Source organism: Ochotona princeps, chromosome 15 (assembly GCF_030435755.1).
Source record: "Ochotona princeps isolate mOchPri1 chromosome 15, mOchPri1.hap1, whole genome shotgun sequence".
Lineage (NCBI taxonomy): Eukaryota > Metazoa > Chordata > Mammalia > Lagomorpha > Ochotonidae > Ochotona > Ochotona princeps.
The window spans coordinates 31,237,466-31,258,888 of NC_080846.1; the positions used below are offsets into that span (position 1 = coordinate 31,237,466).

Genomic DNA, 21,423 nt, shown 5'->3' on the forward strand with positions numbered 1-21,423 from the left:
CCTGTGGAATTCACTCTTAATATTGTTTCTTAAACAAATCATCTGGATTTTCATGTTATAGTTCTGGTATATGTGCTGTTAATATGTGTGCCTTTAAAAGACATTTAAAGAATATTTAGTTTATTTCATATTGGCAGTTTTCTGATAAATACTAGTTATTGGTCAATAAAAGAAGAAACCTGCAAATTGTCACCATTTTAGACATCTGGCAACATATCCAAAAGAATAAATTTCATATAATGAAAACTGATGAAAGTGAAAGAACAAATTTAAAGGGAGTTTCCTTTATTTTAGTGTGTAACATAGGTTAAGTTTTTGTCTAGAAAATATGTAAGGGCAGTTCTGTCTGAGTATAAATTTTTTGTGATTTCACCTTACAAATGGAGTGGTTCAGGCACTTACATAACTGAGACGTAAACTGCAGACTTTGCAAAGTTAATCACTGTCAGGAAGCCTGCATGTAATATGAAAGCTATGGATCCCATTCTGGGGCCTCATTGTCACAGCTTCGCATAAAACCTCCCAGAGACATCACCTCCATATACCATCCTGCTGGAGAATATGCCGTCAAAATGCAAATTTTGGGAAGAATTCATTCATTACACAAAAAAATATAAGGTGGTATTGGGTATGACGGAATACAAGGTACACTAGAAGCTGGGGTTTTGAGAACTACTTTAGCAAGGATTGGAAGTATAGTCTCAGAAACTTCTAGGAAGTAGTATTTAAGGAAAGCACTGAATTTGAAGTGAAAAGGAGTCATAAATAAAAGAGAAGGACATTTTCAGAAAAACAAAAGTTAGAAAGAATATGGCTTAACTGAGGGAATATGATTTTCAGGTGCTTGATACAGAGATGGTGAAGGAGGTAGCCTAAGAGAGATTACCCTGTGTTGGACTCTAAAGTGCCTCTGGAAGTCAGGTAGCCACATTAGGATCTCATCTGGAGGCAAGTGAAGAGTCAAGAGTGCCATATAAAGTATCACTGTGTGATCTGTGTTTGCAAGTGATGACTTTGTATTCTGTGAATAGTGTTGTGCAGAATGATGAGTCATCTCGGGAGGAAATGTTCTTTATCATCCAAGTGAGGGATGAAGGGGTCCTGAAGTTAAGCTGAGGCAGCAGAGCTGTAAAAAAGTCAGGCTGAAGAGGATTTTATGAGGTTCAATCAGTGGGGACTTGTGTTGAAGTGAACGCTTGAGTTAGGGGTGAGGAGGGCTTTTAGGATTCATACCTAGGTTTCTGACATCAAAAACTGACCACCTGATTATACACCATAAAAACTGAGTGATACGCATGAGCCCGTCTCAATCCAATAATGCTTCCAGTACATGAAGATACAATGCATTCATTTCACAGCATTAAACTGTGTTACTTAGCTTTAATAAAGCCTTATTAAATTCTGTTATTTAAAAAAACTTTATTTTTTATTGCAAAGTCAGATATATAGAGAGGAGGAGAGACAGAGAGGAAGGTCTTCTGTCCAATGATTCACTCCCCAAGCTGGAGCTGAGCCTGGAGCTGAGCCTGGAGCTGAGCCGATCCAAAGCCAGGAGCCCGAAGCTTCTTCAGGGTCTTCCACATGGGTGCAGGGTTCCAAAGTTTTAGGCCATCCTCGACTGCTTTCCCAGGCCACAAACAGTGAGCTAGGTGAGAAGTGGGGCTGCCGGAATTGGAACCGGCACCCATATGGAATCCTGGAGAGTTCAAGGCGAGGACTTTAGCTGCCAAGCCACCATGCTGGGCCCTTGAACTCTGTTATTTTAAAAATTATTTTTACTAGGTACTTAAACATGTTGCTTCACATGTTTAAAGCTACAACATTTTTGAATTATATAAAAGCTTTACTTATATTTTATGTCTTTGGCTTGCATTTGTCTCCATTATGTTTGCTGTTGTAAATTTTGGGATGGTTCATTTGCTTGAGTATTTTATTAGAATATCAGAATTTGCTGATTCAATAAAGATTTTAACTAATTAAAATATGTCATGTAGGATATAATGTGGTTTGTTTTTTCAGATTTAATTATTTTTATTGCAAAGTCAGATGTATATAGAGGAGGAGAGACAGAGAGGAAGAATTTCTGTTTGTTGATTCACTCCCCAAGTGACCGCAACTGCCGGTGCTGAGTCAATCCAAAGCCAGGAGCCAGGAGCTTTTCCAGGTGTCCCACATGGGTGCAGGGTCCCAAGGCTTTGGACCATCCTCTCCTGCTTTCCCAGGCCACAAGCAGGGAGCTGGATGGGAAGCGGGGCTGCTATGATTGGAACCGGCGCCCATATGGGATACCGGTGCATTCATGGTTAAGAGTTTTAGCCACTAGGCCACCGTGCTGGGTCCTATAATGTGGTTTTCTGCAAGGGCAAGTATTATCTCTTCAGTTAAAGCAACAGATACATATTCCAGGACAGGAGAGTTACATGGTTTGGAAATTTCTCTCATTTTCATCATTAATGTGTAAAGAAATAATTGTGGAATACTACATTTCTAATTTTTGTTATATATCAACTATATGCAGAGTAGCAATAAATGAAGAAAATATTTGTGTGTAACACTTATGTGCAGTAATTATTTTCTCATCAGTGCAACAGATAAAGCTGTCTGCAATAAAAACATAATTTGTATCAGTAAATCCAAATCAATCAGACTCCATTTACTCAATGCTTACTTTCTTTTGCTGATGGTGATCTTTGAGCTTCTTGCCAGTTACAAAAATATTTCATTGTAGAATGAGGAAAACCGTAAGAGGAGACTGAACTATAAACTTACCCAGTGCTCTTAGCTGAGTGTCAGTGTACAGAGCTGACAATCATTCCTACCAGCATGTGAGTTTTACTTCCTATTTGCTTTCATAGATCTCTTTCTTGATCATGTTTTTAGAGTACCAGGAATCCCACTGTGGTTTATGACTTCAGCATTTTTTGTAAAAACTTAATTTAAAAAAGGAAAGAAATTGGACTGTTGCTTCCTATAAATTCTGCAAATGTTTTTCTGTAGACAAACTTGATGCATATATTCAGACTCACTCATGTTTATCAGTTTGAGTTACAGGGCCATTTTTGATATCCCCCTTGTTTGATATCTTTTGTAAAAAATGAATTTGAAGTAAATCTCCATCACCTTTCTGACACTCTTTTCCTGTTTGGCCTATATCCTCTTGAAAATTCTTTAAAATGATTCTGTGACTCAACCCACCCCTCTTGTTTTATTAATTTTACTTATAAGTTCTGAGTCTTTTAATGTGCTCATGTAGATCACTGTTTATATAATTTCTCTCAGTTACTTCAAGAAAAGCTGTGCCATGTGTATGCTGAAAGTCAGCTATCATTAATTTTATCTTTTTAATTTTAGCACACTTTCCTATCTTACTTTCCTGCCTTATGGCAAGTCTCAAATTTGACCAGTAATTTCCAGGTTTTGTCCAATGTTTGTTTATCACCTCTAATATTTTAACTTCCATTAAGGGTTTATAAATGACAGATTATATTTATATGACCGCAAATGGTATAACTTTACTATTCTGGCACCTAAACTATGCAGTCAACATTGCAAGAATAAATATTTATGTGGAAATAGGAAACTTTTTTCCATATGCTCTTCCCAATTCTAATTTCTGACAAAAGGTGTGTTCGGCTTTTTTCCTATGTAGTTCTCTATGGGTGTCAATTGGGAGTTCCTGATGTTAGAATTTGTCCCTTAGCTAGTGTTCAATTCCACAAGACTGCTCAACTTAAGATGCCAATCATCAAGTGGCATATCCTCAGATTATCCTTGATTTCTATATTAACTAAAATTGGAGGCTCTACCATATTTGTAGAATTGATTTGTAGAATTAATGGAATGCTAATTCTTCATTTTAAAGAGTGTTACAGAATGTACAGGTAAACAGCCAGCTGGAGAGGTGCCTTGGGTGAGGGTTAGAAGCATCTTCTCTACAGTTATTTCCATTCTTGTGGAGTACAGGACACCAATGTCCATCCTGTGTGTGCATCCACAAACTCAAATGCCCTTTGATATCAATACTTTGGAGTTTTTATGGAAGCTTCTTCACATAAGTGTGATTGATTATAAACTAGGTTTCCAGTCCCAGAATAGGGATGAACCCCAAGTTCTAAGTTTCAAATCGTGTCCTGGTATTTCTAGTGACTAACCCTGTCAAGAATCTATTCAGAATTCACCAGGAGTCAAGAAAGATGCTCCTTTCTTCCAAGAAATGCCAAGTGCTTTAGTACTTCTGTATGGGGCACTGAGGGCAGAGAACACATACCTATGTTTTTAACTTTGTTGAAACAACCAGTTCTGAGTGTGATCTCTGAGGATCAATGGGGGGGGGAGTGTATTTTTTTCTAATAATGCAGATCGATTTTAAGATCATAGAGTATTCTACCCATAGCTACTTAGTGAGAAAAACTGGTGGGACCCCATTTTTACCTGCACTTTCTGAGATGTATTACATTTTCAGTCCCAGTCTTGTGTGACTTAATTCTTTTTTGTAATTGGATGCCAGGAGTCTCTTTGTCAACGCTTAATCCACTAAAAAGAATGTGCCCGGAAGGGGAGAGACAGTCATGGGCAATCTCTGGAGACTAATCTTTGAGTGTGGATGGTTTTTGAAAACTTTTGAGTACATAAAGTAGATGTCATCTCAGCTTTACCTGTGTCTTTGGTGGTAAAATCTTTATAGATGTATGATTATTCCTATATACATGTACAGTGATATTTATTGCAGATGGCAGGACAAGAAACTGGGTGGTTATTGCATAATTCCTGTATTCTGCAAAGGAATAGACAGTGAATGTCAAAGTTCAAGGTTAGGCTTAGCAGGCCTTTGGTTGATCCACAGTACACATGGCATTCCTTTTATTAGTGACAGGGTCCTGCATGTTTCCTCTCAGTTGACAAAATGGGTTTCAGTCTGTCTGAATTTAAGGGTAAATTGGGTATTGGTTTGTTTGAGCAAGTATTGAAATTACAAAAAATCATAGGTAAAGTATAGCAAAAGGAAGTTAGGTATTGGCTTTGCAGAATATGGAATTCAGAACATTAGGATGTTATGTCTGCGTTGCAGATGATGTATTTTAGTATGTTAGGATATGTTATATAAAGCCTTTACTGGTATCATCAACTGCTTCCTCAGCTACCACTCCTCCACTCTTGAGTATTTACTCTTACTGAAAATTAAGTTGTCTTTCTATGTTAAATTTTCATGTCTTTTAAGCAATTAGTAGTATTATAAAGCATTATGTGTTTTCCCAAATCATCTTTATTATTCATTGTGTTTGGCTTTCAGGTGAATTCTAGAATCCTTTGGCTTAAAAATGTTTTTCGTAAAGATAAAAAGTGGCTTCATAGTCTTTATAGTGTATGCTTGGCAAAACTAGTAGGCTGCATCTCACCTTATCTGGAAAGAATTGGACGTGACATGTGTCTCATGAGGTCTCCGTGAGCCTGACACAAGTTAATGTTTGTGATCCTAGTAGAACACTTGGTACATTCTGGAATTTTGCTTGCGTTTTCTTTACATTTGAATAAATCTAAAACATTATGCTTTCTTGAAAATGAAATCTTCAAGATGTTTGAGACTGCTCTATAAAAAGAAATGTACAATAGGACGCTGGACTATATGTTTGTTATATGCTGGCAATGAGGGAATCCCAAATGAACTTGAGCTGTGGTTATGCAACGGGGTGGAGGAATCCACCATGGGGGGAGGGTTTGAGGAGGGGTGGGGAAAATCCCAGTACCTATGAAACTGTCACGTAATACAATGTAATTAATGTATAAATTAATTCAAAAAATGCAATAAAAATATTTTTAAAAAAAGAAAAAAAGAAATGTAGTTGCTCATAAAGGCAAAACCAGCATCATATGTAGATACAGAGCATTGTTCTCTGTTGCTTTCAAAGTGGGTTTACAGTCAGCACTCTTGATATGTGTGAGGTCATTTACATGTTTGATATTTTTGAAGGAGCATTAAAAGTCCTGTCATGGAACAAATATTAAATCCCCACTATGGAAAGGCTACACAACACTTGATCTTGAAGTATTTCCTCATGGTGAAACTGAACTCCAAAATCTATATGTACTGATCATTAGGAAAAACAAACATTTAGATTGTAGTTTCTTAAACCATACCTTTTTTTAAAACAAAAAAACCCCAAAGTAATTGTGTAGGCAAATATATATATTTTGAAAGTTTTATGTCATTTAGAATGTTCAAGAAATCTTATATGATCATAATGCTGCTTGGAGGCAAGATTTTTAAAAGCCAGCCTCGGATTCTGGAGAATGAGATCTATGGAGACCTGTCAAGATCTGACAAATGCCCATTGTAAATTAATGCTGTGCGTGGCGATGAGTGGGTGAAATGTGCACATGCTGCTTAAATTGTTAACTATAGTATCAAATGGGTCATCTTCATTTTAATGCTCTGAGAATCCCTGGTCTCCCACTGAAATAGCGAGAAATAGAGGAGATGAACCATTATTACAGTGCAGGCAGAGTGATACAGCTTTTTTTTTTATTGCAGAATCAGGGAATAATCCTCTGAGATTCTTACTTGAAGTGGAATGGAGTAAATTTTTATTGATTTGTTATTTCATTTAAGACATCATTTTGCCCTCATTCTCTCTTGTACTATCAGTGTTCAATAAATAATAGATTTTTCTGTGTGTTACCACCAAAAAGAATTGTTTGAGTCTAAGATAAGCCAGGTGCTTTCACAATACATTTTTATATGTGTAGTTTTGTGTGACAGTTATAACCTGTCTTCTTGTTTATGCAGTGTGAATTCAGGTTGTGACATCAGCAGTGGTGTGTGGTTGCCAAATTAAGGAAATATGTGCTTGATATTGTCCCTGGTTGATGATGCCGTCTGACCCCTGTGTTTTTCATGTGTTTGGTAACTGATCAATCAAATCCACTTTGGGATGATGCTCCATACTCAGACCTGTAAACTGAGGAGAGCGAATGTAAAAGCAACCTTGCTAAAAGACACTCATTTCATGGTCTGCTTCATGGTTCTGTTAAAGGCCATATTTTCACAACCGAGAAAACAAATGACGAGAAGAGGGATCCTTTAGGGAGGCTTACTTGCGACTTTTATTGTAGGTGTGTTTTAGTATTAGAACTACCAGCAATACCACTCTTAGATGGTTTCAGTTAATCTAAAAAAGAAGGCAAAGTGTACAATTTAAAAATGGCTCATAGTTTTAATTGGTTTCATAACATTGAATCAGAAAGTGTCTTTGGGCATTTCTTGATATTCACTCTTCTGTGAATGTGCTTGATGGAAATACATTGGACTGGGGAGTGTCGCTCCCACTCCTACTGACACAGCTCTCCTGTTTCAAGTCTTTCCCACATAAAGAGTTGACACTATACTGACTTCCTTAAGCTAAATGGTACATTTTTTGCTGTCACTTCACAACTTTTAAGAGAAGGTATGTTCAATTTTATTTTTAATACCCCACTAGGTCCCTCCCTAATACTTTTCTTAGAACTCATTTTATCATTTCTTGTAATTGACCCCCAACACCTGGACTCTGACAGAAGAATGGGGTTGAATACAATGAATATATATCCCTTGAATTATGCCTTTGCAGTGAGAAGGATCCCTATCACCTACTTGGTGATCAGAATTGCAAAGCGATAGAGAAGTGTCTTTATTCCATTGGTTTATTTCCCAGATTGCATGGGCAGGGCCAAGCCATGCAAAAAGCTAGGAGCTTCATTTGCATCTTCCATGTGGGCTATCTTCCATTGGTTAGGACATGACCCTCTGTCTATTTGTAATATGGCTGTTGCAGGTGGTGACTGTGCCAGCTACACCATAATCTGGCCTTAAAATTTGTTTTAAAATTCATGCATTGGAGTGATCAGAAGAAAGTTCATGCATGAGATTAAAACTTTATACAATAAAATAACCTACACTGCGTTTTCCATGGATTTGCAGAATTATCTTCGTGTTTTACATTGACGTTTCCTATAATTCTGCAAGTCTTTGATTATGTCAGAAGGTATGTCAACATGTTAAAAAATCTTAATCTCCAGTTATCTTTTGATGTCACAAATGTTTCATCTATAAATACTTTAATTACCCAATGTAAAATTATAGAGTATTAGCAAGTTGTTCTGTGCTTTGAATTTAGAGTCGTAAATCTGTTGAAAATTTTCACTTATTACTGGACAGATACATAAAGAGGCAGGAATTAAAAAAAAAACTATTGCCAATCCAAAGAAAAATGGTAGTTTTTGTTAGATCAACATCAAAATCTACAGCACTGGGGCTGACGCCATGACTTAGCAAGCTAAGCCTCCATCTGCAGCACCAGCATCCCATACGGACACTGGTTTGAGTCCTTGTGGCTTCACTTCCAAGCACTCACTACTTGTTGCCTGAGAAGGTAGCAGAAAATGGCCCAAATCCTTGAGCCTGCATGCGTATGGGAGACCTAGAGGAAGATCCTGCTTTCAGATAAACTCAGCACCAGCCTTTGTGCCTATTTGGCGAGTGAATCACTAGGTGAAAGATCTCTCTCTTTCTCTCTCCCTCCTTCTGTGTGTGTGTGTGTGTGTGTGTGTGTGTGTGTTTCCATCTCTCTGTGTAACTCTGCCTTTCAAATAAAAATATTTTCAAAAAAATCTAAGATATCTATTCAGAATTATGTATTTGATTTCCATAGGTTAAGCAGTTTTCTTAAACAGTATTTCTCTTTTTGTGAAATTAATTTTCATTTAACATGGGAAAACACATTACTTTCTAAAATTGAATTTAAGCCTGGGAACCATGATGAGAACTTTGTCAAAACATCTCCCTTATTTTTTCCATATTTGGATCAAGAAAGCATGCTGCTGCCTTTGTTGGAAAGCGAATATTCTCACTTATGAAAGAATTAGCTTGGAGTTATTTCTTTTGTGCTTCCCCAATCCTTGTACTGATAAGAGGTCTTTTCTGAGATGGAGAAAGTGTACTATTTGTTTTTTAAAATTGCTTCATGTTTCATGGCAAAAAATAAGAATTTGTATTGGATTATTTTTCATGTCTGGCTGTCATAGCAGAATTATAGATCCGTTGAACTGTTCATCTGCCTTCTTTTCTTTTTAAAGATTTATTTTTATTGCAGTCAGATATACAGAGAGTAGGAGAGACAGAGAGGAAGATCTTCTCTCTGATGATTCACTCCCCAAGTGAGCTCAACAGCCGGTACTGCGCCGATACTGCAACTGTAACTGGAACAATGTTAGAACGATGCCATATGGCTCAAAGGTGAGTGAATGGGTGTGTGTCTGTGTGTGTCTAGAGATTTTTTTATTTGAAAAGAAGGGCAACATATACAATGGGAAAGACAGGGTACAGAGATTTTTCATCTGCTGTTTTGTTCCTAAATTGTCCCACTGACTTGGGCTGGATCAGTCCAAAGCAAGTGTCTGGAATTTGATCCTGTGTCCCTTGTGGGTGGCAGGGACATGGGTTCTCTTCTGTTCCTTTCCGAGGCATATCAGAAATGAGCTGTCTCAGAAGCACAGCAACTGGCCTTCAAAGGGGTGGTTGACATTGCAGACAGTGGCTTTTCTTGCTGTGTCATGCCCCTGTACCTGTGTGCATGTTTCTTTCTTATGCACCAGCCCAAAGATAACCAATCCAAGGATGATAATGTGTCACTGCTGGTGCAGCACCCTCCTCCCCAAGACCCTCAGGCTCATTGCGTTTCATTGTATGTCTTTCTCTACATCCAGGTTTTGTGTCATGGATCCACTGGGGATTTTCTAGCTCTTACCATATATATATTCTAGTTAGTAAGAAGGAGAAGCTGGGTGAGCATGTATCTATTTCCACTAAGAACTGTGCCCCATAGAATTTCCTCTGTGATCCGATTAACCAGAGATGCTACATGTAGTCACATCTAGCTACCTACATGAGAGACAGGGAAGTGTCTCTCAAGGAGACTGAGGACTTTTCTCAGTAAGAAAAATGTATTTCTGCTTAGAGTGTCTATAAATTTTGATATATTTTGGTAGAAAATGAAGGGCTTCAGCAAAAAATAAATATTAGGCAATTTTTAATATTTTGAGATATTAAAATTTTAAGTAACCTGAAAGATGGTATGTTTCGCTCTTAAGTTTTACCAAATTGAAACAGTAAGTCACATACACTTTTTTTCAAAACTTCCAATTTCAAATTTATAAAGTCCTGTTATCCTGTAATATGTGATCAGGTCTCTTCAATATTTGTTATGTTTGGTGCAGTAACATTACCTAAATGTCACCGCCTATTCCTGTCCCCTGCATTCAATGGATTATAACAAACATTGATATTCTTTTTCATGGGTCAACTAAGTCTCAGCCAGGCTTGGTGTCATGCTAAGGGTTGTTTTAAGGTCATGTGAGTATGTTTCCCCTTTGTTATTGGATCCCTGAGGCATGCTCCCTTCATGAAGAATTGCATGATGCCAAACCATAAAAAAAAAATTCCTCCCTATATCTTTTCACTCATGTTCTTTGATTCAAAAGATTTATTTATTTGAAAGGTAGGGCTTCAAAGAAATCAGAAGACACAGAGAGAACTTTACCCAGTAGTCCACTCACCAAGTGACTGGCAGTGTGTGGAATAGACCAGGCTGAAGCCAGAAGCCTATAATTCTATCCAGTTTTCCCACCACTTTCCAAGCTACATTAGCAGGGAGCTATAGTGAAAGAACAGCAACCATGATTTGGACTTCAGTGGTCCATTCTGGGCTGCCTGTATTACAGATGTCAGATTGACTTCCTGGGCCAAAATATCAGCTCCATTTTTGTCATTTTCTGTGGGACAAAGAAAGTGATATGGCAATCTTAAGTCATTGAGGTAGGAGACAGACAGAATACTTTCTGAAAATCACCCTGTCACATTGTCTACCAGACCAAGATATCTGTGGTGTTTATAGTAAAGGTGAATCTGCTATAATAACATGAATGGTTAAATTATGAGAATAAAAAGTCTTCCTTTCTCTAGCACAGTAATTGAGAGGGAGGCCATTGTTTAAAGGAAAGTGAGTAGTTTTGTCTCAGGGAGCCAATTCCTTCAATCTCATTGCTTCGTCATCCCCAAAGATATTGTCCTAGTTATGTTGTCGAAGTTGCCTTGTCAACACAATGTAAATTCCAGCCCATGAGAAGGGGGAAAGGAAGAAATCTGTTGCACAAGCAATTTCGTTATGAAATTATGTTATCTGAAAATAGCATGTGTCATTTGTATGTGCATTCATTTGGCTCCAGCATCACAAAACAGTCAGGGCTTACAAATAGGAAACTGGAGTATGTGGTATCGCATTTTGAGGCCCTATTACAGTTAAAATCTTGAGGATAAGTGGAGTGGATATGGAATAAAATCCACAGTTTTTGTTCTCAGGACAGTTTGAGAGAATGATTCAGGTAATGGGGTCATTAGCATGGACAGAAAGTTACAAATGCTCTCCTTCTCCTGGGGAGAGCCATGCCAATGTCCTCCAAAAGGAAAACTTGAAATTAACCTGTTTGCTTTTAACTAAAATGTTAAAATTTTCCTACCTTGCCAGGTCTTGGTATATTTAGTTTTATGATTACCTAGATAAAATGGTTGTCGGTTTGCCATTGAAACCAGAAACTCCCTCTGGGTATCTATTCTCTAAACAACTGAATCCAGCTCTAGACTCAATGTTTGAACCTGATCAAGTAAAAGATTTGATTGAAATTGTGTAATAAGGCAGTGCATGTTTGTAAGCACACATCATTTTATCCATATAATGTGTAGTATACCATCTGGATTGTGACCTGAGTTATTGGAAATTTGTGTGTGTGTGTGTGTGTTTCCCCTCCCTTCAGAGTTCAGAAACTCCATTTCAGAACTATTACTAGAGATCAAATTGATGTCAGCTGGGAAACTGTAATTTCCTGTCACTTGGCCTTGAATTATGACATTGAGTTTTCAGGCAGCGAACACATGTAACTGAAACATGCAAGCTTTTTTCCCCCTACTTATCATTAGTACCTAAGAATATGAATGTTTTATGCTGTTCCATCTGCATTTCCTATACATTTGTTGGCGCCAAATGATACTCAACCCTCCTTTAGTCCTTTTGTCTTGAACTAATCAAGTCCAAACTTCCTGCTGAAAACCAGTGCATGTTCTTTTAAATGTGGGTTGCAGAGCCAATTCATCTGATAAAGGCAAATAGCCTACCACTTCCAGGCTACAGAAATGAAGCAGAGCAGCCATGTTGCAAGACATTTAATGTTTTCCCCTGCTGCTTTTATTTCTTGCATATCGCAAGAGGGGGAAAAGGGGGAATTTTAAAAGAAGCTAGTTTTTGAAGCTGAATGCAAGATAGTTATTTAAAAAAACACCTTTCTGAATGCTTGTTGTTCAAGAAGAAAGCTTCTTTTGATCTACAAAATTGGGTTGCCATTTTCTGAAAGCTAACTGACAAGATTGAATTACATTAATGTTAACTTTTTCATGGCCAGGTTCTGTATGATGCCACCTTGAAGACTTAGATTTGCATTGTGGGGGCAGAGGGACGTGTGCTGCAACCAGTAGCTTCAAGGTTCTCCTCAGTGTTGTGCAGCTGACTCAGGTGGAACAGAAAGACTCCCTGGGGTTGACCTGATAGAGCCCAATTCTTTAGCTGAGCACATGAGCAGGGAACTCAACCTTGTAGATGGTGATAGGGGTTCAGCCTACAAATCTTGTCTTTTTCTGGTTTCAGAAAATCCCTGACATAGAGAAGGCTATGAGGGGGAAAGATCACAAGCAAAAGATCATCCTCATAGTCAAGGGTTTGAACAAACACTATGGTCACGTGTGTTCTGAGACAGCCTCATATAGTACCTGTGTCCACCAGAGGGATATTGGCAGATGACATTTTCTTGTGCACATCATACCAACTTATTACAGGATGTTTATCATCCCCTCCTTACAGTGTAAATTGTAACACCTTGTATTTATTATAGAATAATCACAGAGTCACCCAACTTATTATCAACACTACATAAGAAGGGAGCTTATCCTTGAAAAAACGAGATACGGTGGTCCAGTTGTTTGTTATTTGGCTGATTATCAGTTAAAAATATTTAAGGCTTTTCACCTACCTAGTATTGAATGACAGTTCTCATTTTATTGTGAAATATTTTAGGTGTTGAAGAAAGGAGAGTGAACAGTAGGGATTAACTTCTATGTACTTCTCATTTTTTAATATTTAACATTTTGCTCTAGAATTTTTCTTATTTGAAAGACATTGTTAAAAAGAGAGAAAGAAAGAAAGAAAGAAAGAGAAACGGAAATTATCTTCCATCTGCTACAGTAACCAGAGAATGATTAGACCTACGTCAGGAGCTTTATCTGGGTCTCCTGTGTGGGTAGCAGGTGCTCAAGTACTTGGACCATCTTCTGGTGCTTTTCCTAGGAGCTGAGTATGGAGCAAATGCAAGTAGAGCAACTGGGACGGGAACCAGCACCCCCATGGTATGCCAGTGTCTTAGGTAGTGGCTTTACCTGCTATGTAACAATACATCTCCTTACTCCAGAATTGTTTAGATCTCTGATACTGCATTATCAGTAAACACTCTTTATAATCCTCTTTATTTTGTTGTGTTCATGCAAAAAATACACCTCCCATCCTAACTGGATATTTATAATTTCTTGTCTATTTCTATACTTTCACCATATTTATATGAAGATACTTCAGCAGGCTGTAGAAGGATGGAATTTACAGAGGTTTATCTTGGTACAAATATTTTCTGCAATCCATTTATCGTTTTTTTCTTCGTAAACTATGTCTTCCATGAATTTCTTGAAGGTTCTATATTTATATATACGTGGTATTCATTATTGTTTTAAAACTGTTATAAGCAGTAACCTCAATTCTTGTGTTACTCTTACTTGATCCATGATTAAGATTTGCTTGTGTTGATAGGTGGAATGTTAATTTATTCATAATGAACATGCCATCATATAAATATATGCTACTGTTAATTACTCATGAATATTTAGAATATTTCTTCTTTTTTAAAGTAATGCCAGGAAGAATATAGTGAGTGTTACTCTATATTATGTTCTTGCAGCTGAGTCCAAGTAGCTGGGCCAGGTGTCCCAGGCATCACCGAATCCCTCACTCCTGGGTTTCACAAACCTGGCACCCACCTAGAAGGAGGGCCCTGATACCCAGGCCAGGACACCCAAGTCCTGCTGGGTCCCGCACCCCTGGGGCTCATGAATCCAACATCCACCCAGTATGCTGGCCCTGGTACCTGGGGCAGGAGAGCCAAGCCCCAACAGATACCCAATCCCGGGGTTCATGAAACTAACACTCACCTAGCAGGTGAGCCCCACAATCTGGGCCAGGTAACCCAAACCCCACCGGTTCTCCTGTCCCCCAGGGCTCAGGAACCCACCCCCCACCAAACATTTGGGTCCTATTGCCTGTGCCAATTTACCCAAGCCGTGTCAGATCTTCTGTCCCTGGGATTCACATAACTGGCCCCCGCTTGGCCCAGGCTGGCATGACTTGCCCCACCTGGGCTTCTGCAGTCTTATTGCACCACCTGATCTAGTCTAGTCTGCCCCCTGTTTTAGCTCCTGCCGGTGGGTGCTGCAACCTATCCCAGCCCAACTTTATTGCTTTCCCAGTCCTAATGTGAACTGGCTGGTGTTTTGGCCTGATCTGCCTCCTCCTGTCCCCTGCCCTGGTTTTCAGATCTGCCAGTGGGTGTTGTGTGCTGGCCCAGGGTAGTCTGTCCCCAGACCTGACCCACAGGTATTCTGGTGGGTACTGTAACCTGGCATGGTCTGGGCTGTGCTTGCTTTGCTTCTTGCACTGTCCTGGACGGTCTGCTTCCTGATGAAGGAGTTTCCCAAGGTCCTCCATCAAGTCTTCTCCCAAGGATAGTTCTCATGCATATCAATGGGTCATTGGCTCAGGTTGACTTTGTCCACCTCCTGTCCTGGCAAGAACAATGGCCTTGCTCAGCCAGTCACACCCATTCTGGTTCTTGTTGGTTATTGTAGTCCAGGACTACATGGTCTGCATCCAGCCACAGCTTTCACACATAGTTCAGCAGGAGTCAAGACCTACTCTGGCCTGTTCTACACCCAAACTGGCTCTCACGAGTACCAGTGGGAGTTGGAGTTAAGCCCAATCTGATGCACCCCGTCCCAGTGCACACCCATGCCAGTGCAGTCTGTAGCCATTTATAGGCATGCCTGCTACACTCAGTCCTATTCCCATTCTCACCAGTGGAAATCCCAAACCATCTGGGTTGCCAGCAAGGCCTGACCCCATCCTCAGTTCTAGGAGTAGCCAGCAGAAATTGCAGTTCCACAGGGGTGAGCCCACATTGCCCCCACAGATTCTGCTAACAGACCAACTTCTTTCACTCTTGGTCTCTTCTCCAAACCATTTTGGTGTGGATCACATACGTATATACACATGTCGTGTACTTGTCTACAGAGAGAAGGATATACAGAGGGAAAGATCTTCAATCTGCCAGTTTGCTGCCCAAGTAGCCACAACAGATGGAGCTGAGTGTATCTGAAACCAAGATGTAGGATCTTCCAGGTCTCCCTCCCCTGCAGGTGCAGAATCCCAAGGCTTTGGGTAATTCTCCACTACTTTCCCAGGCCACAAGCAGGGAGCAGCCAGGATACGAACTGGTGCCCCATATAGGATCCCAGTGCATGCAAGGTGAGAACTTTAGCCACTTGGCTATTGTGTCCAGCCTGCAGGATATTCTTATACTCAGCCTTCACCTTTTGGCTGTAATACATTGTTTTAAGTATCATTGTTTTATACATTTATTGACACCCGAAAAAGCATACACTTTCCAAGATTGTGTTTGCTGTTTTTAAATCTTATTAATACATCTTATTAATTTCATGATCAACTTTTTAAGCTACATTTAAAAGGTTACTGTTTGAAATTTGGCTTGAAACTGAATTAGCTTAAAGAATAAGTGGAAAACAACTGACACCTTTTTGATACTGAGCCCTCCTGAGAATGTTCCAAATAGTTCCATTTATATGGATACTTTTCATGTCATCCAATGAAAAGTTAACTTTTTCTTTTAAATTGTTATATGTTTTTGTGGTTTTGTTTCTAAGGAATTATATTCAATAAGTCTGGGAAAAACAAGTGAAATAGAACTGTGTCTCTGAGGATATTATATTCTGTTATTGATGGACGTTATTTTAAAATTACATTTTCTTTTGTAGTTTTTATTGCTTTTGCTAGTAAATGTATATCCGTGGTATAGGGTATAAATTTACTTAACACTTCAAATAAACCTTAATAAATTTTATTGAACTCTCAATATAGTCAATAATAACATATACAAATATTTTTTCTGTCTTTTCTAATATTTCTATTTTATGTTAAATGTGATCTATGGTATAGTGGTTTGATTTAAGTCACAATATGGGTATGGAGACCATTTTAATTTATTACACATCTAAATTATTATTTTTGTATTTTCATTGTATTTTATTAATGACAATTATGTGTTTTAAACTTCATTTTGTATACTTATACACACATGCACACTTGTACACAAACGCACATTTGCTGGCTCATTTTTCCCCTGCCATAACGAGGCAGGGGGAGAGCTGGGAGCTGCTAGCTCAATTTAGGTCCACATGGTGACAAGAATCCAGTTCCTTGAGCCTTCTCTGCTGCTTTGCAGGATCTGCATTGTTGGAAAGCTGGAGCCTGTACACTAGCGTGGGATGCAGATTTCCTAACTGGCAGGCCAAATACCTGCCCTAAAATAATTACTATTATCATTGTTATATTCCTTATTTCAAGTCAGTGGCATAGAAGGCTAAGCCTTTGCTTGTGCCCCTGGCATCCTGTATTGGTGCCAGGTCAAATCCCAGTTGTTCCACTTCTATTCTGTCTTCCTGCTTATGACCTGGGAAAGCAGCAGAAAATGACTCAAGTCCTCAGGCCCTTTTACCCATATTGGAGATGTGGAAGAAGCCATTGGCTACTGGCTTCAAATGGGTCCAGCTCTGACTGTTGTTTCCATCTAGGAAGTGAATCAGTGGTTGGAGGATCACTCTCTTTGTCTTTCCTTCTCTGTAACTCTGTCTTTGAAATTAAAAAAAAAAAGTCTTTAAAAACTTATGAAAAGATCAAGAACATGTTGCAAAAAAAAATAAACAATGATTGTTTCATCTCTAATAAATAAAATTCCAAATAAATGTGCATTCATTTTTAGTGGTTTCTGGATCTGGGATTTGTAACTGTTAACAACAGTCAGCTCACAGCCATTATTGATTCTTTTATACTCTGTTGTCTTGAACAGAGGTCACAGAGCCTGGGAAAAACAAGTGAAAGGAACATCTTTCTTCTCCTTATTTGTAAACACTAGGAGTCTAGAAAGCCTGATTTACAATAGAGGGCCAAGAGTGTTGAGAAATTCTATCATTTCATTGAGCTTTGTTTTGGTCAATGACATTTTTAGGGTAGATAAGCATAGATATAGGCAAAGGTAGGGAACCAGGTATCATGCTATCAAGGTCTATTGAGCTGATGCAATGAGAGTCCTCCTTTTATCAGGAGTAGAGATGTATACTGTAGCATATCTTCACTTCTTGGTATGCTAGTCTCCATTATGCAGTTCATCTTTGAAACTGTATGCACATGCCTTTTGCTTTGTTGTGCCTCCTCCCCACTCACTAGGTTGCTGGTAGGGAAGGTGGAGTAGAGAAGAGAAGTGTGAAGATATCTGTGCTCCACGTTGTTTTATTCACAGGAGACCCTGGGGATGTTCAAAACTGACTCTCATAGTTATTTATTTATTTGCAAGTTTTGAAGATATCACCACTAAGCAGTATTGTATCCTTTCCTTAACATAAATCTCTCCCCAGCTGCTCCTGCTCCCAGTCTCCCCTACAGCTTACTTCATCCTAATCTTCTTTCCCAGGCACATTGCTCTTTTGGGCAGAGTCTCTCACTAAACAATCTCATGCAACTTTTTCTACCATGTCTCCTACTTTTCTCTCTAAGATTTGCACATCCTAGATCTCTGATCAGAAAGGACTGCAATATACTTGTTCACACTCTTGCCACAATGCTACTTTTACCTTGTCTGGAGATTAAGACATAATATTCACCTCCACCCTGCTCCTCCATCCCTCTGCGAACATTCGTTGATATCTCTAAGTGATCTCCTGCCAGAGGCTGAATTGCAAAGTAGTGCACATCACAATCATTGTACAAAGTAATGTGTAAAATTGCTTCAAAATTTCATTGTAAAAAATTCTTTTTATCCTGTAATGGCATTTGGCTTAAAGATTAAGATGCCACATCCCGTTGCTAGGCATAAGGTCACTGGATGTTTACTATCAACTCAGCACTGCATTATACTGAATAAGAAAATTAATAAAGATTTATGATCACCTTCACATGAAAGAATAACCTTTCAGAATTGTCATTTAAGTGAAAACCATGTTTTGTTTTCTGCCTGCTTTACAGTTTTGGCATAATTCAGTTTGTACTCTGAGCAAGTAGTCATAAATCATATGTCTTTAGAAATTAATAATGAAATCTTATTTATATTTTATATGCATATACTTTCATTAATTATTATATGCATAAAACTGTGCTTTACCTGTGGTGTAAACTCATTAATATTCAAAGGTTTTGATGTTGGACAAAGTTGTAAAGGATGTGTTGGTTTGCCTTTGTTTTATTTACTTCTGACTTCCTACTGGCCTGTTAGCTTAGTGATAACAAGCATCACATATAGATTGAGCTATTTTGAGTTTGTAATGGCTTGAGCACACACTGTGAATGTACTGTTTTGTGTGTTCCCTGTGCACTTTTGTACTATAGAGGAGTTATTTAAGGTTCATCAGTTTGAATAAAGTATTAATGACACTGTGGGCACTATTATTTCATACTAATGTTGAGATATGTATTTAAACAGTATGATTATTATACTGTATTATCTCACCATCCCTGAAATAGTGGCAGAGATTTTAAAAGTTAGGGGACGAATATATTTCCCGATATTTAATATACTTTACCATTGCCAAGTCTGACATTTTACTTAGGCTATTCCATAATTAAACATCTGGCCCCAAACCCTAATAACAAGGACCAGTGCTACTACTGATCTTTTTCTGGCTAACTTACATGTGTTGTGTTGTTGGTTGGAGAGATGTAAAATGAAAATTTTTACAAGACTTGCAAATAGAAGCATTGGAAAGAAATAAAAACATTTTTATTACAAATGTTGCAATGATGTATTTGGAAATATTAGAGCATCCAGAGCAAATTACTTGGATGGACAACTGAATTTCACAGATTTCATGTATGCAAAATAAGTATATAAAATGGATCATATTTCTTTGTAATAGCAACAAATATTGATAAAATGAAACCTCCAAGGCTTTGGAAGTTCCAACCTTCTAATAAATCAAGTGACAATACCTAATGAAGTCTGTTTTGGGAGTCTATACTGGGGGATTTGTATATGCCTCATTTTCCTTTTTCTCCATTCTACAAATACAGTTTTTCAATTTTAAAATTTAACAATTTTTAACTTTCTGCCAATGCTTTTAATGCTTAGATACTACACATAGATAAGCTATTTCTTTCTTTAAAATATGGGAAAGAATATAACAAAATAAGGAATTCATGACAATAATCATGAAATACTCTTTATGCCAGTATGTACTATGTTATTGACCATTGGTTTAAAATAAATCTTAGCATTTCTTCTAGAACAGTTTCAAATTTTTCTTCATCGTTGTCTTATTTTTTGGGTCTTTTTCATTTCCATATGTACATTTTATGAGTTTGTATAAAAGAAAGATATATGTAAGAAGACTGGTTATTTCAGTTACAGTGGAGTGATTACTGATGCATTCTTTTCTGCAGCAGTGTCTACTCATTGATAGCTATGGTGGCACTTTCTATTTATTCAGGTATTTATTGTCTTTTGATATGTCATTGCTTAACCATACAGTTTTTATTAACTTTTAGTTGATTTATTCCAGTGTATTCAGTAGTGCAGATTTTTAAAGTTTCATTTTACCAATATTTGTTGCTATTATAAAGAAATACAATGGATTTTTGTATATTTATTTTGCATCCAGGGCATTTGTGAAGTTTCATTTAATCATCCAAGTAATTTTCTCTGGATGATTTAATATTTCCAAATACATCATTGTAACATTTGTGATAAAAATGTCTCATTTCTTTCCATTGCCTCTACTTTCAAGACTTACTCATCTATCTCCACTCCTTCTTCTATTTGCTTGTTACACTAAATGGCTAGAACATTAAATACAATGTTGAATATAATCTTGTAGTGTGTTTTAATTTCTAATTCACGGTTAAATGAAACATCTTCAACTTGTCCCCAGTGTATCATGCACAGTATATCTACAATCTGCCAAGGAACTTGATAAGCTTATCCATGGGATCTTGGTGTAAAGAACATGTAATATAAACTTAGATGGGTACATCTAGAAAATGCATTTTGAAGTCAAAGTGATGTGAACTATGTTAATACTTTGTTGTTGGCTAATACTAGTGTCACAAAGTTTAGAGTCTCCACCTCAATTTAAGATGGAGTTATCTCCTTTACAGATTCCTTTCAAAATGAAAATAAGGCTGTTTATGAAAAGTATCAAAATGTCTAGTGTAGTATTTGTCTCAAATTTTGTGGTTCTGTGGGTGCTAACATTAATGAGTAGGATGGTGAAGAATACACTCTTATCTGCTGGATGAGTATGTATTTCCTATTGCTCCTTTGCTTTGGTGCACGTAGATCCCCAATTGAAACATTCTGTTTTGGTTTATATGTATAAGTGATATTTTAAAAGTCATAAGCTGTCATTTTTAAGTCAAATATCATTCATTGGCCCCAGTGATTTCTTCTAAGTGGAAATTGTAAGATAAGAATTACTTTCATAAATTATACTACCAGTAGTGTGAGGGAATTAACTGTGTGCTTTCTTTTGTTAAATCACAGGTTTACAGGAACCTCCTCCTCTTTTTCTAACTTAAAATGGAGAACTGTGAAGAAAGAAAAAGATAGCAGTTGGAGTTAAAAGTCCTGGATAACTGTTTTGCATTTGAGAAGTCAGCATTTAAAAACGATATGCTGATTTGGAAGGTCCTGGAACTAAATTGCAAATTTTTCCATTCATTCAATGGATTTTTTACTGATTCCTTGGAGTCCATGAAGTTCAGAGATGGTGTGTGATGGGAAATGTGGTGTGCCAGTGTTTTCCCAGTGATTGCGTCTTGGATTAGTTTGCTGCTTTGTTGAAGATATTCCATTTTGGAGGACAAGAACTTAATGTGATGGATTTATCTTCAGAAATGAACAGACATGGGAAGAATCCGGTGAGTCACAAGCTTGAAGACCAGAAAAAGGTAATACAAATAATTTTCC

At 37.8% G+C, this 21,423-nt stretch overlaps 1 protein-coding gene across 2 annotated transcripts in view; it reads left to right on the plus strand.

Moving 5' to 3' along the window:
- NAV3 (neuron navigator 3) overlaps positions 1 to 21,423 on the plus strand; it is a 727,630-nt gene that overhangs the window by 174,749 nt on the left and 531,458 nt on the right. For both annotated transcript variants that reach the window (XM_058673421.1, XM_058673422.1), the window contains exon 2: positions 20,998 to 21,404. In XM_058673421.1, the coding sequence (XP_058529404.1) occupies positions 21,333 to 21,404 (72 nt within the window). In that variant the 5' untranslated portion in view covers positions 20,998 to 21,332. The remainder of the gene's footprint in view (positions 1 to 20,997; positions 21,405 to 21,423) is intronic.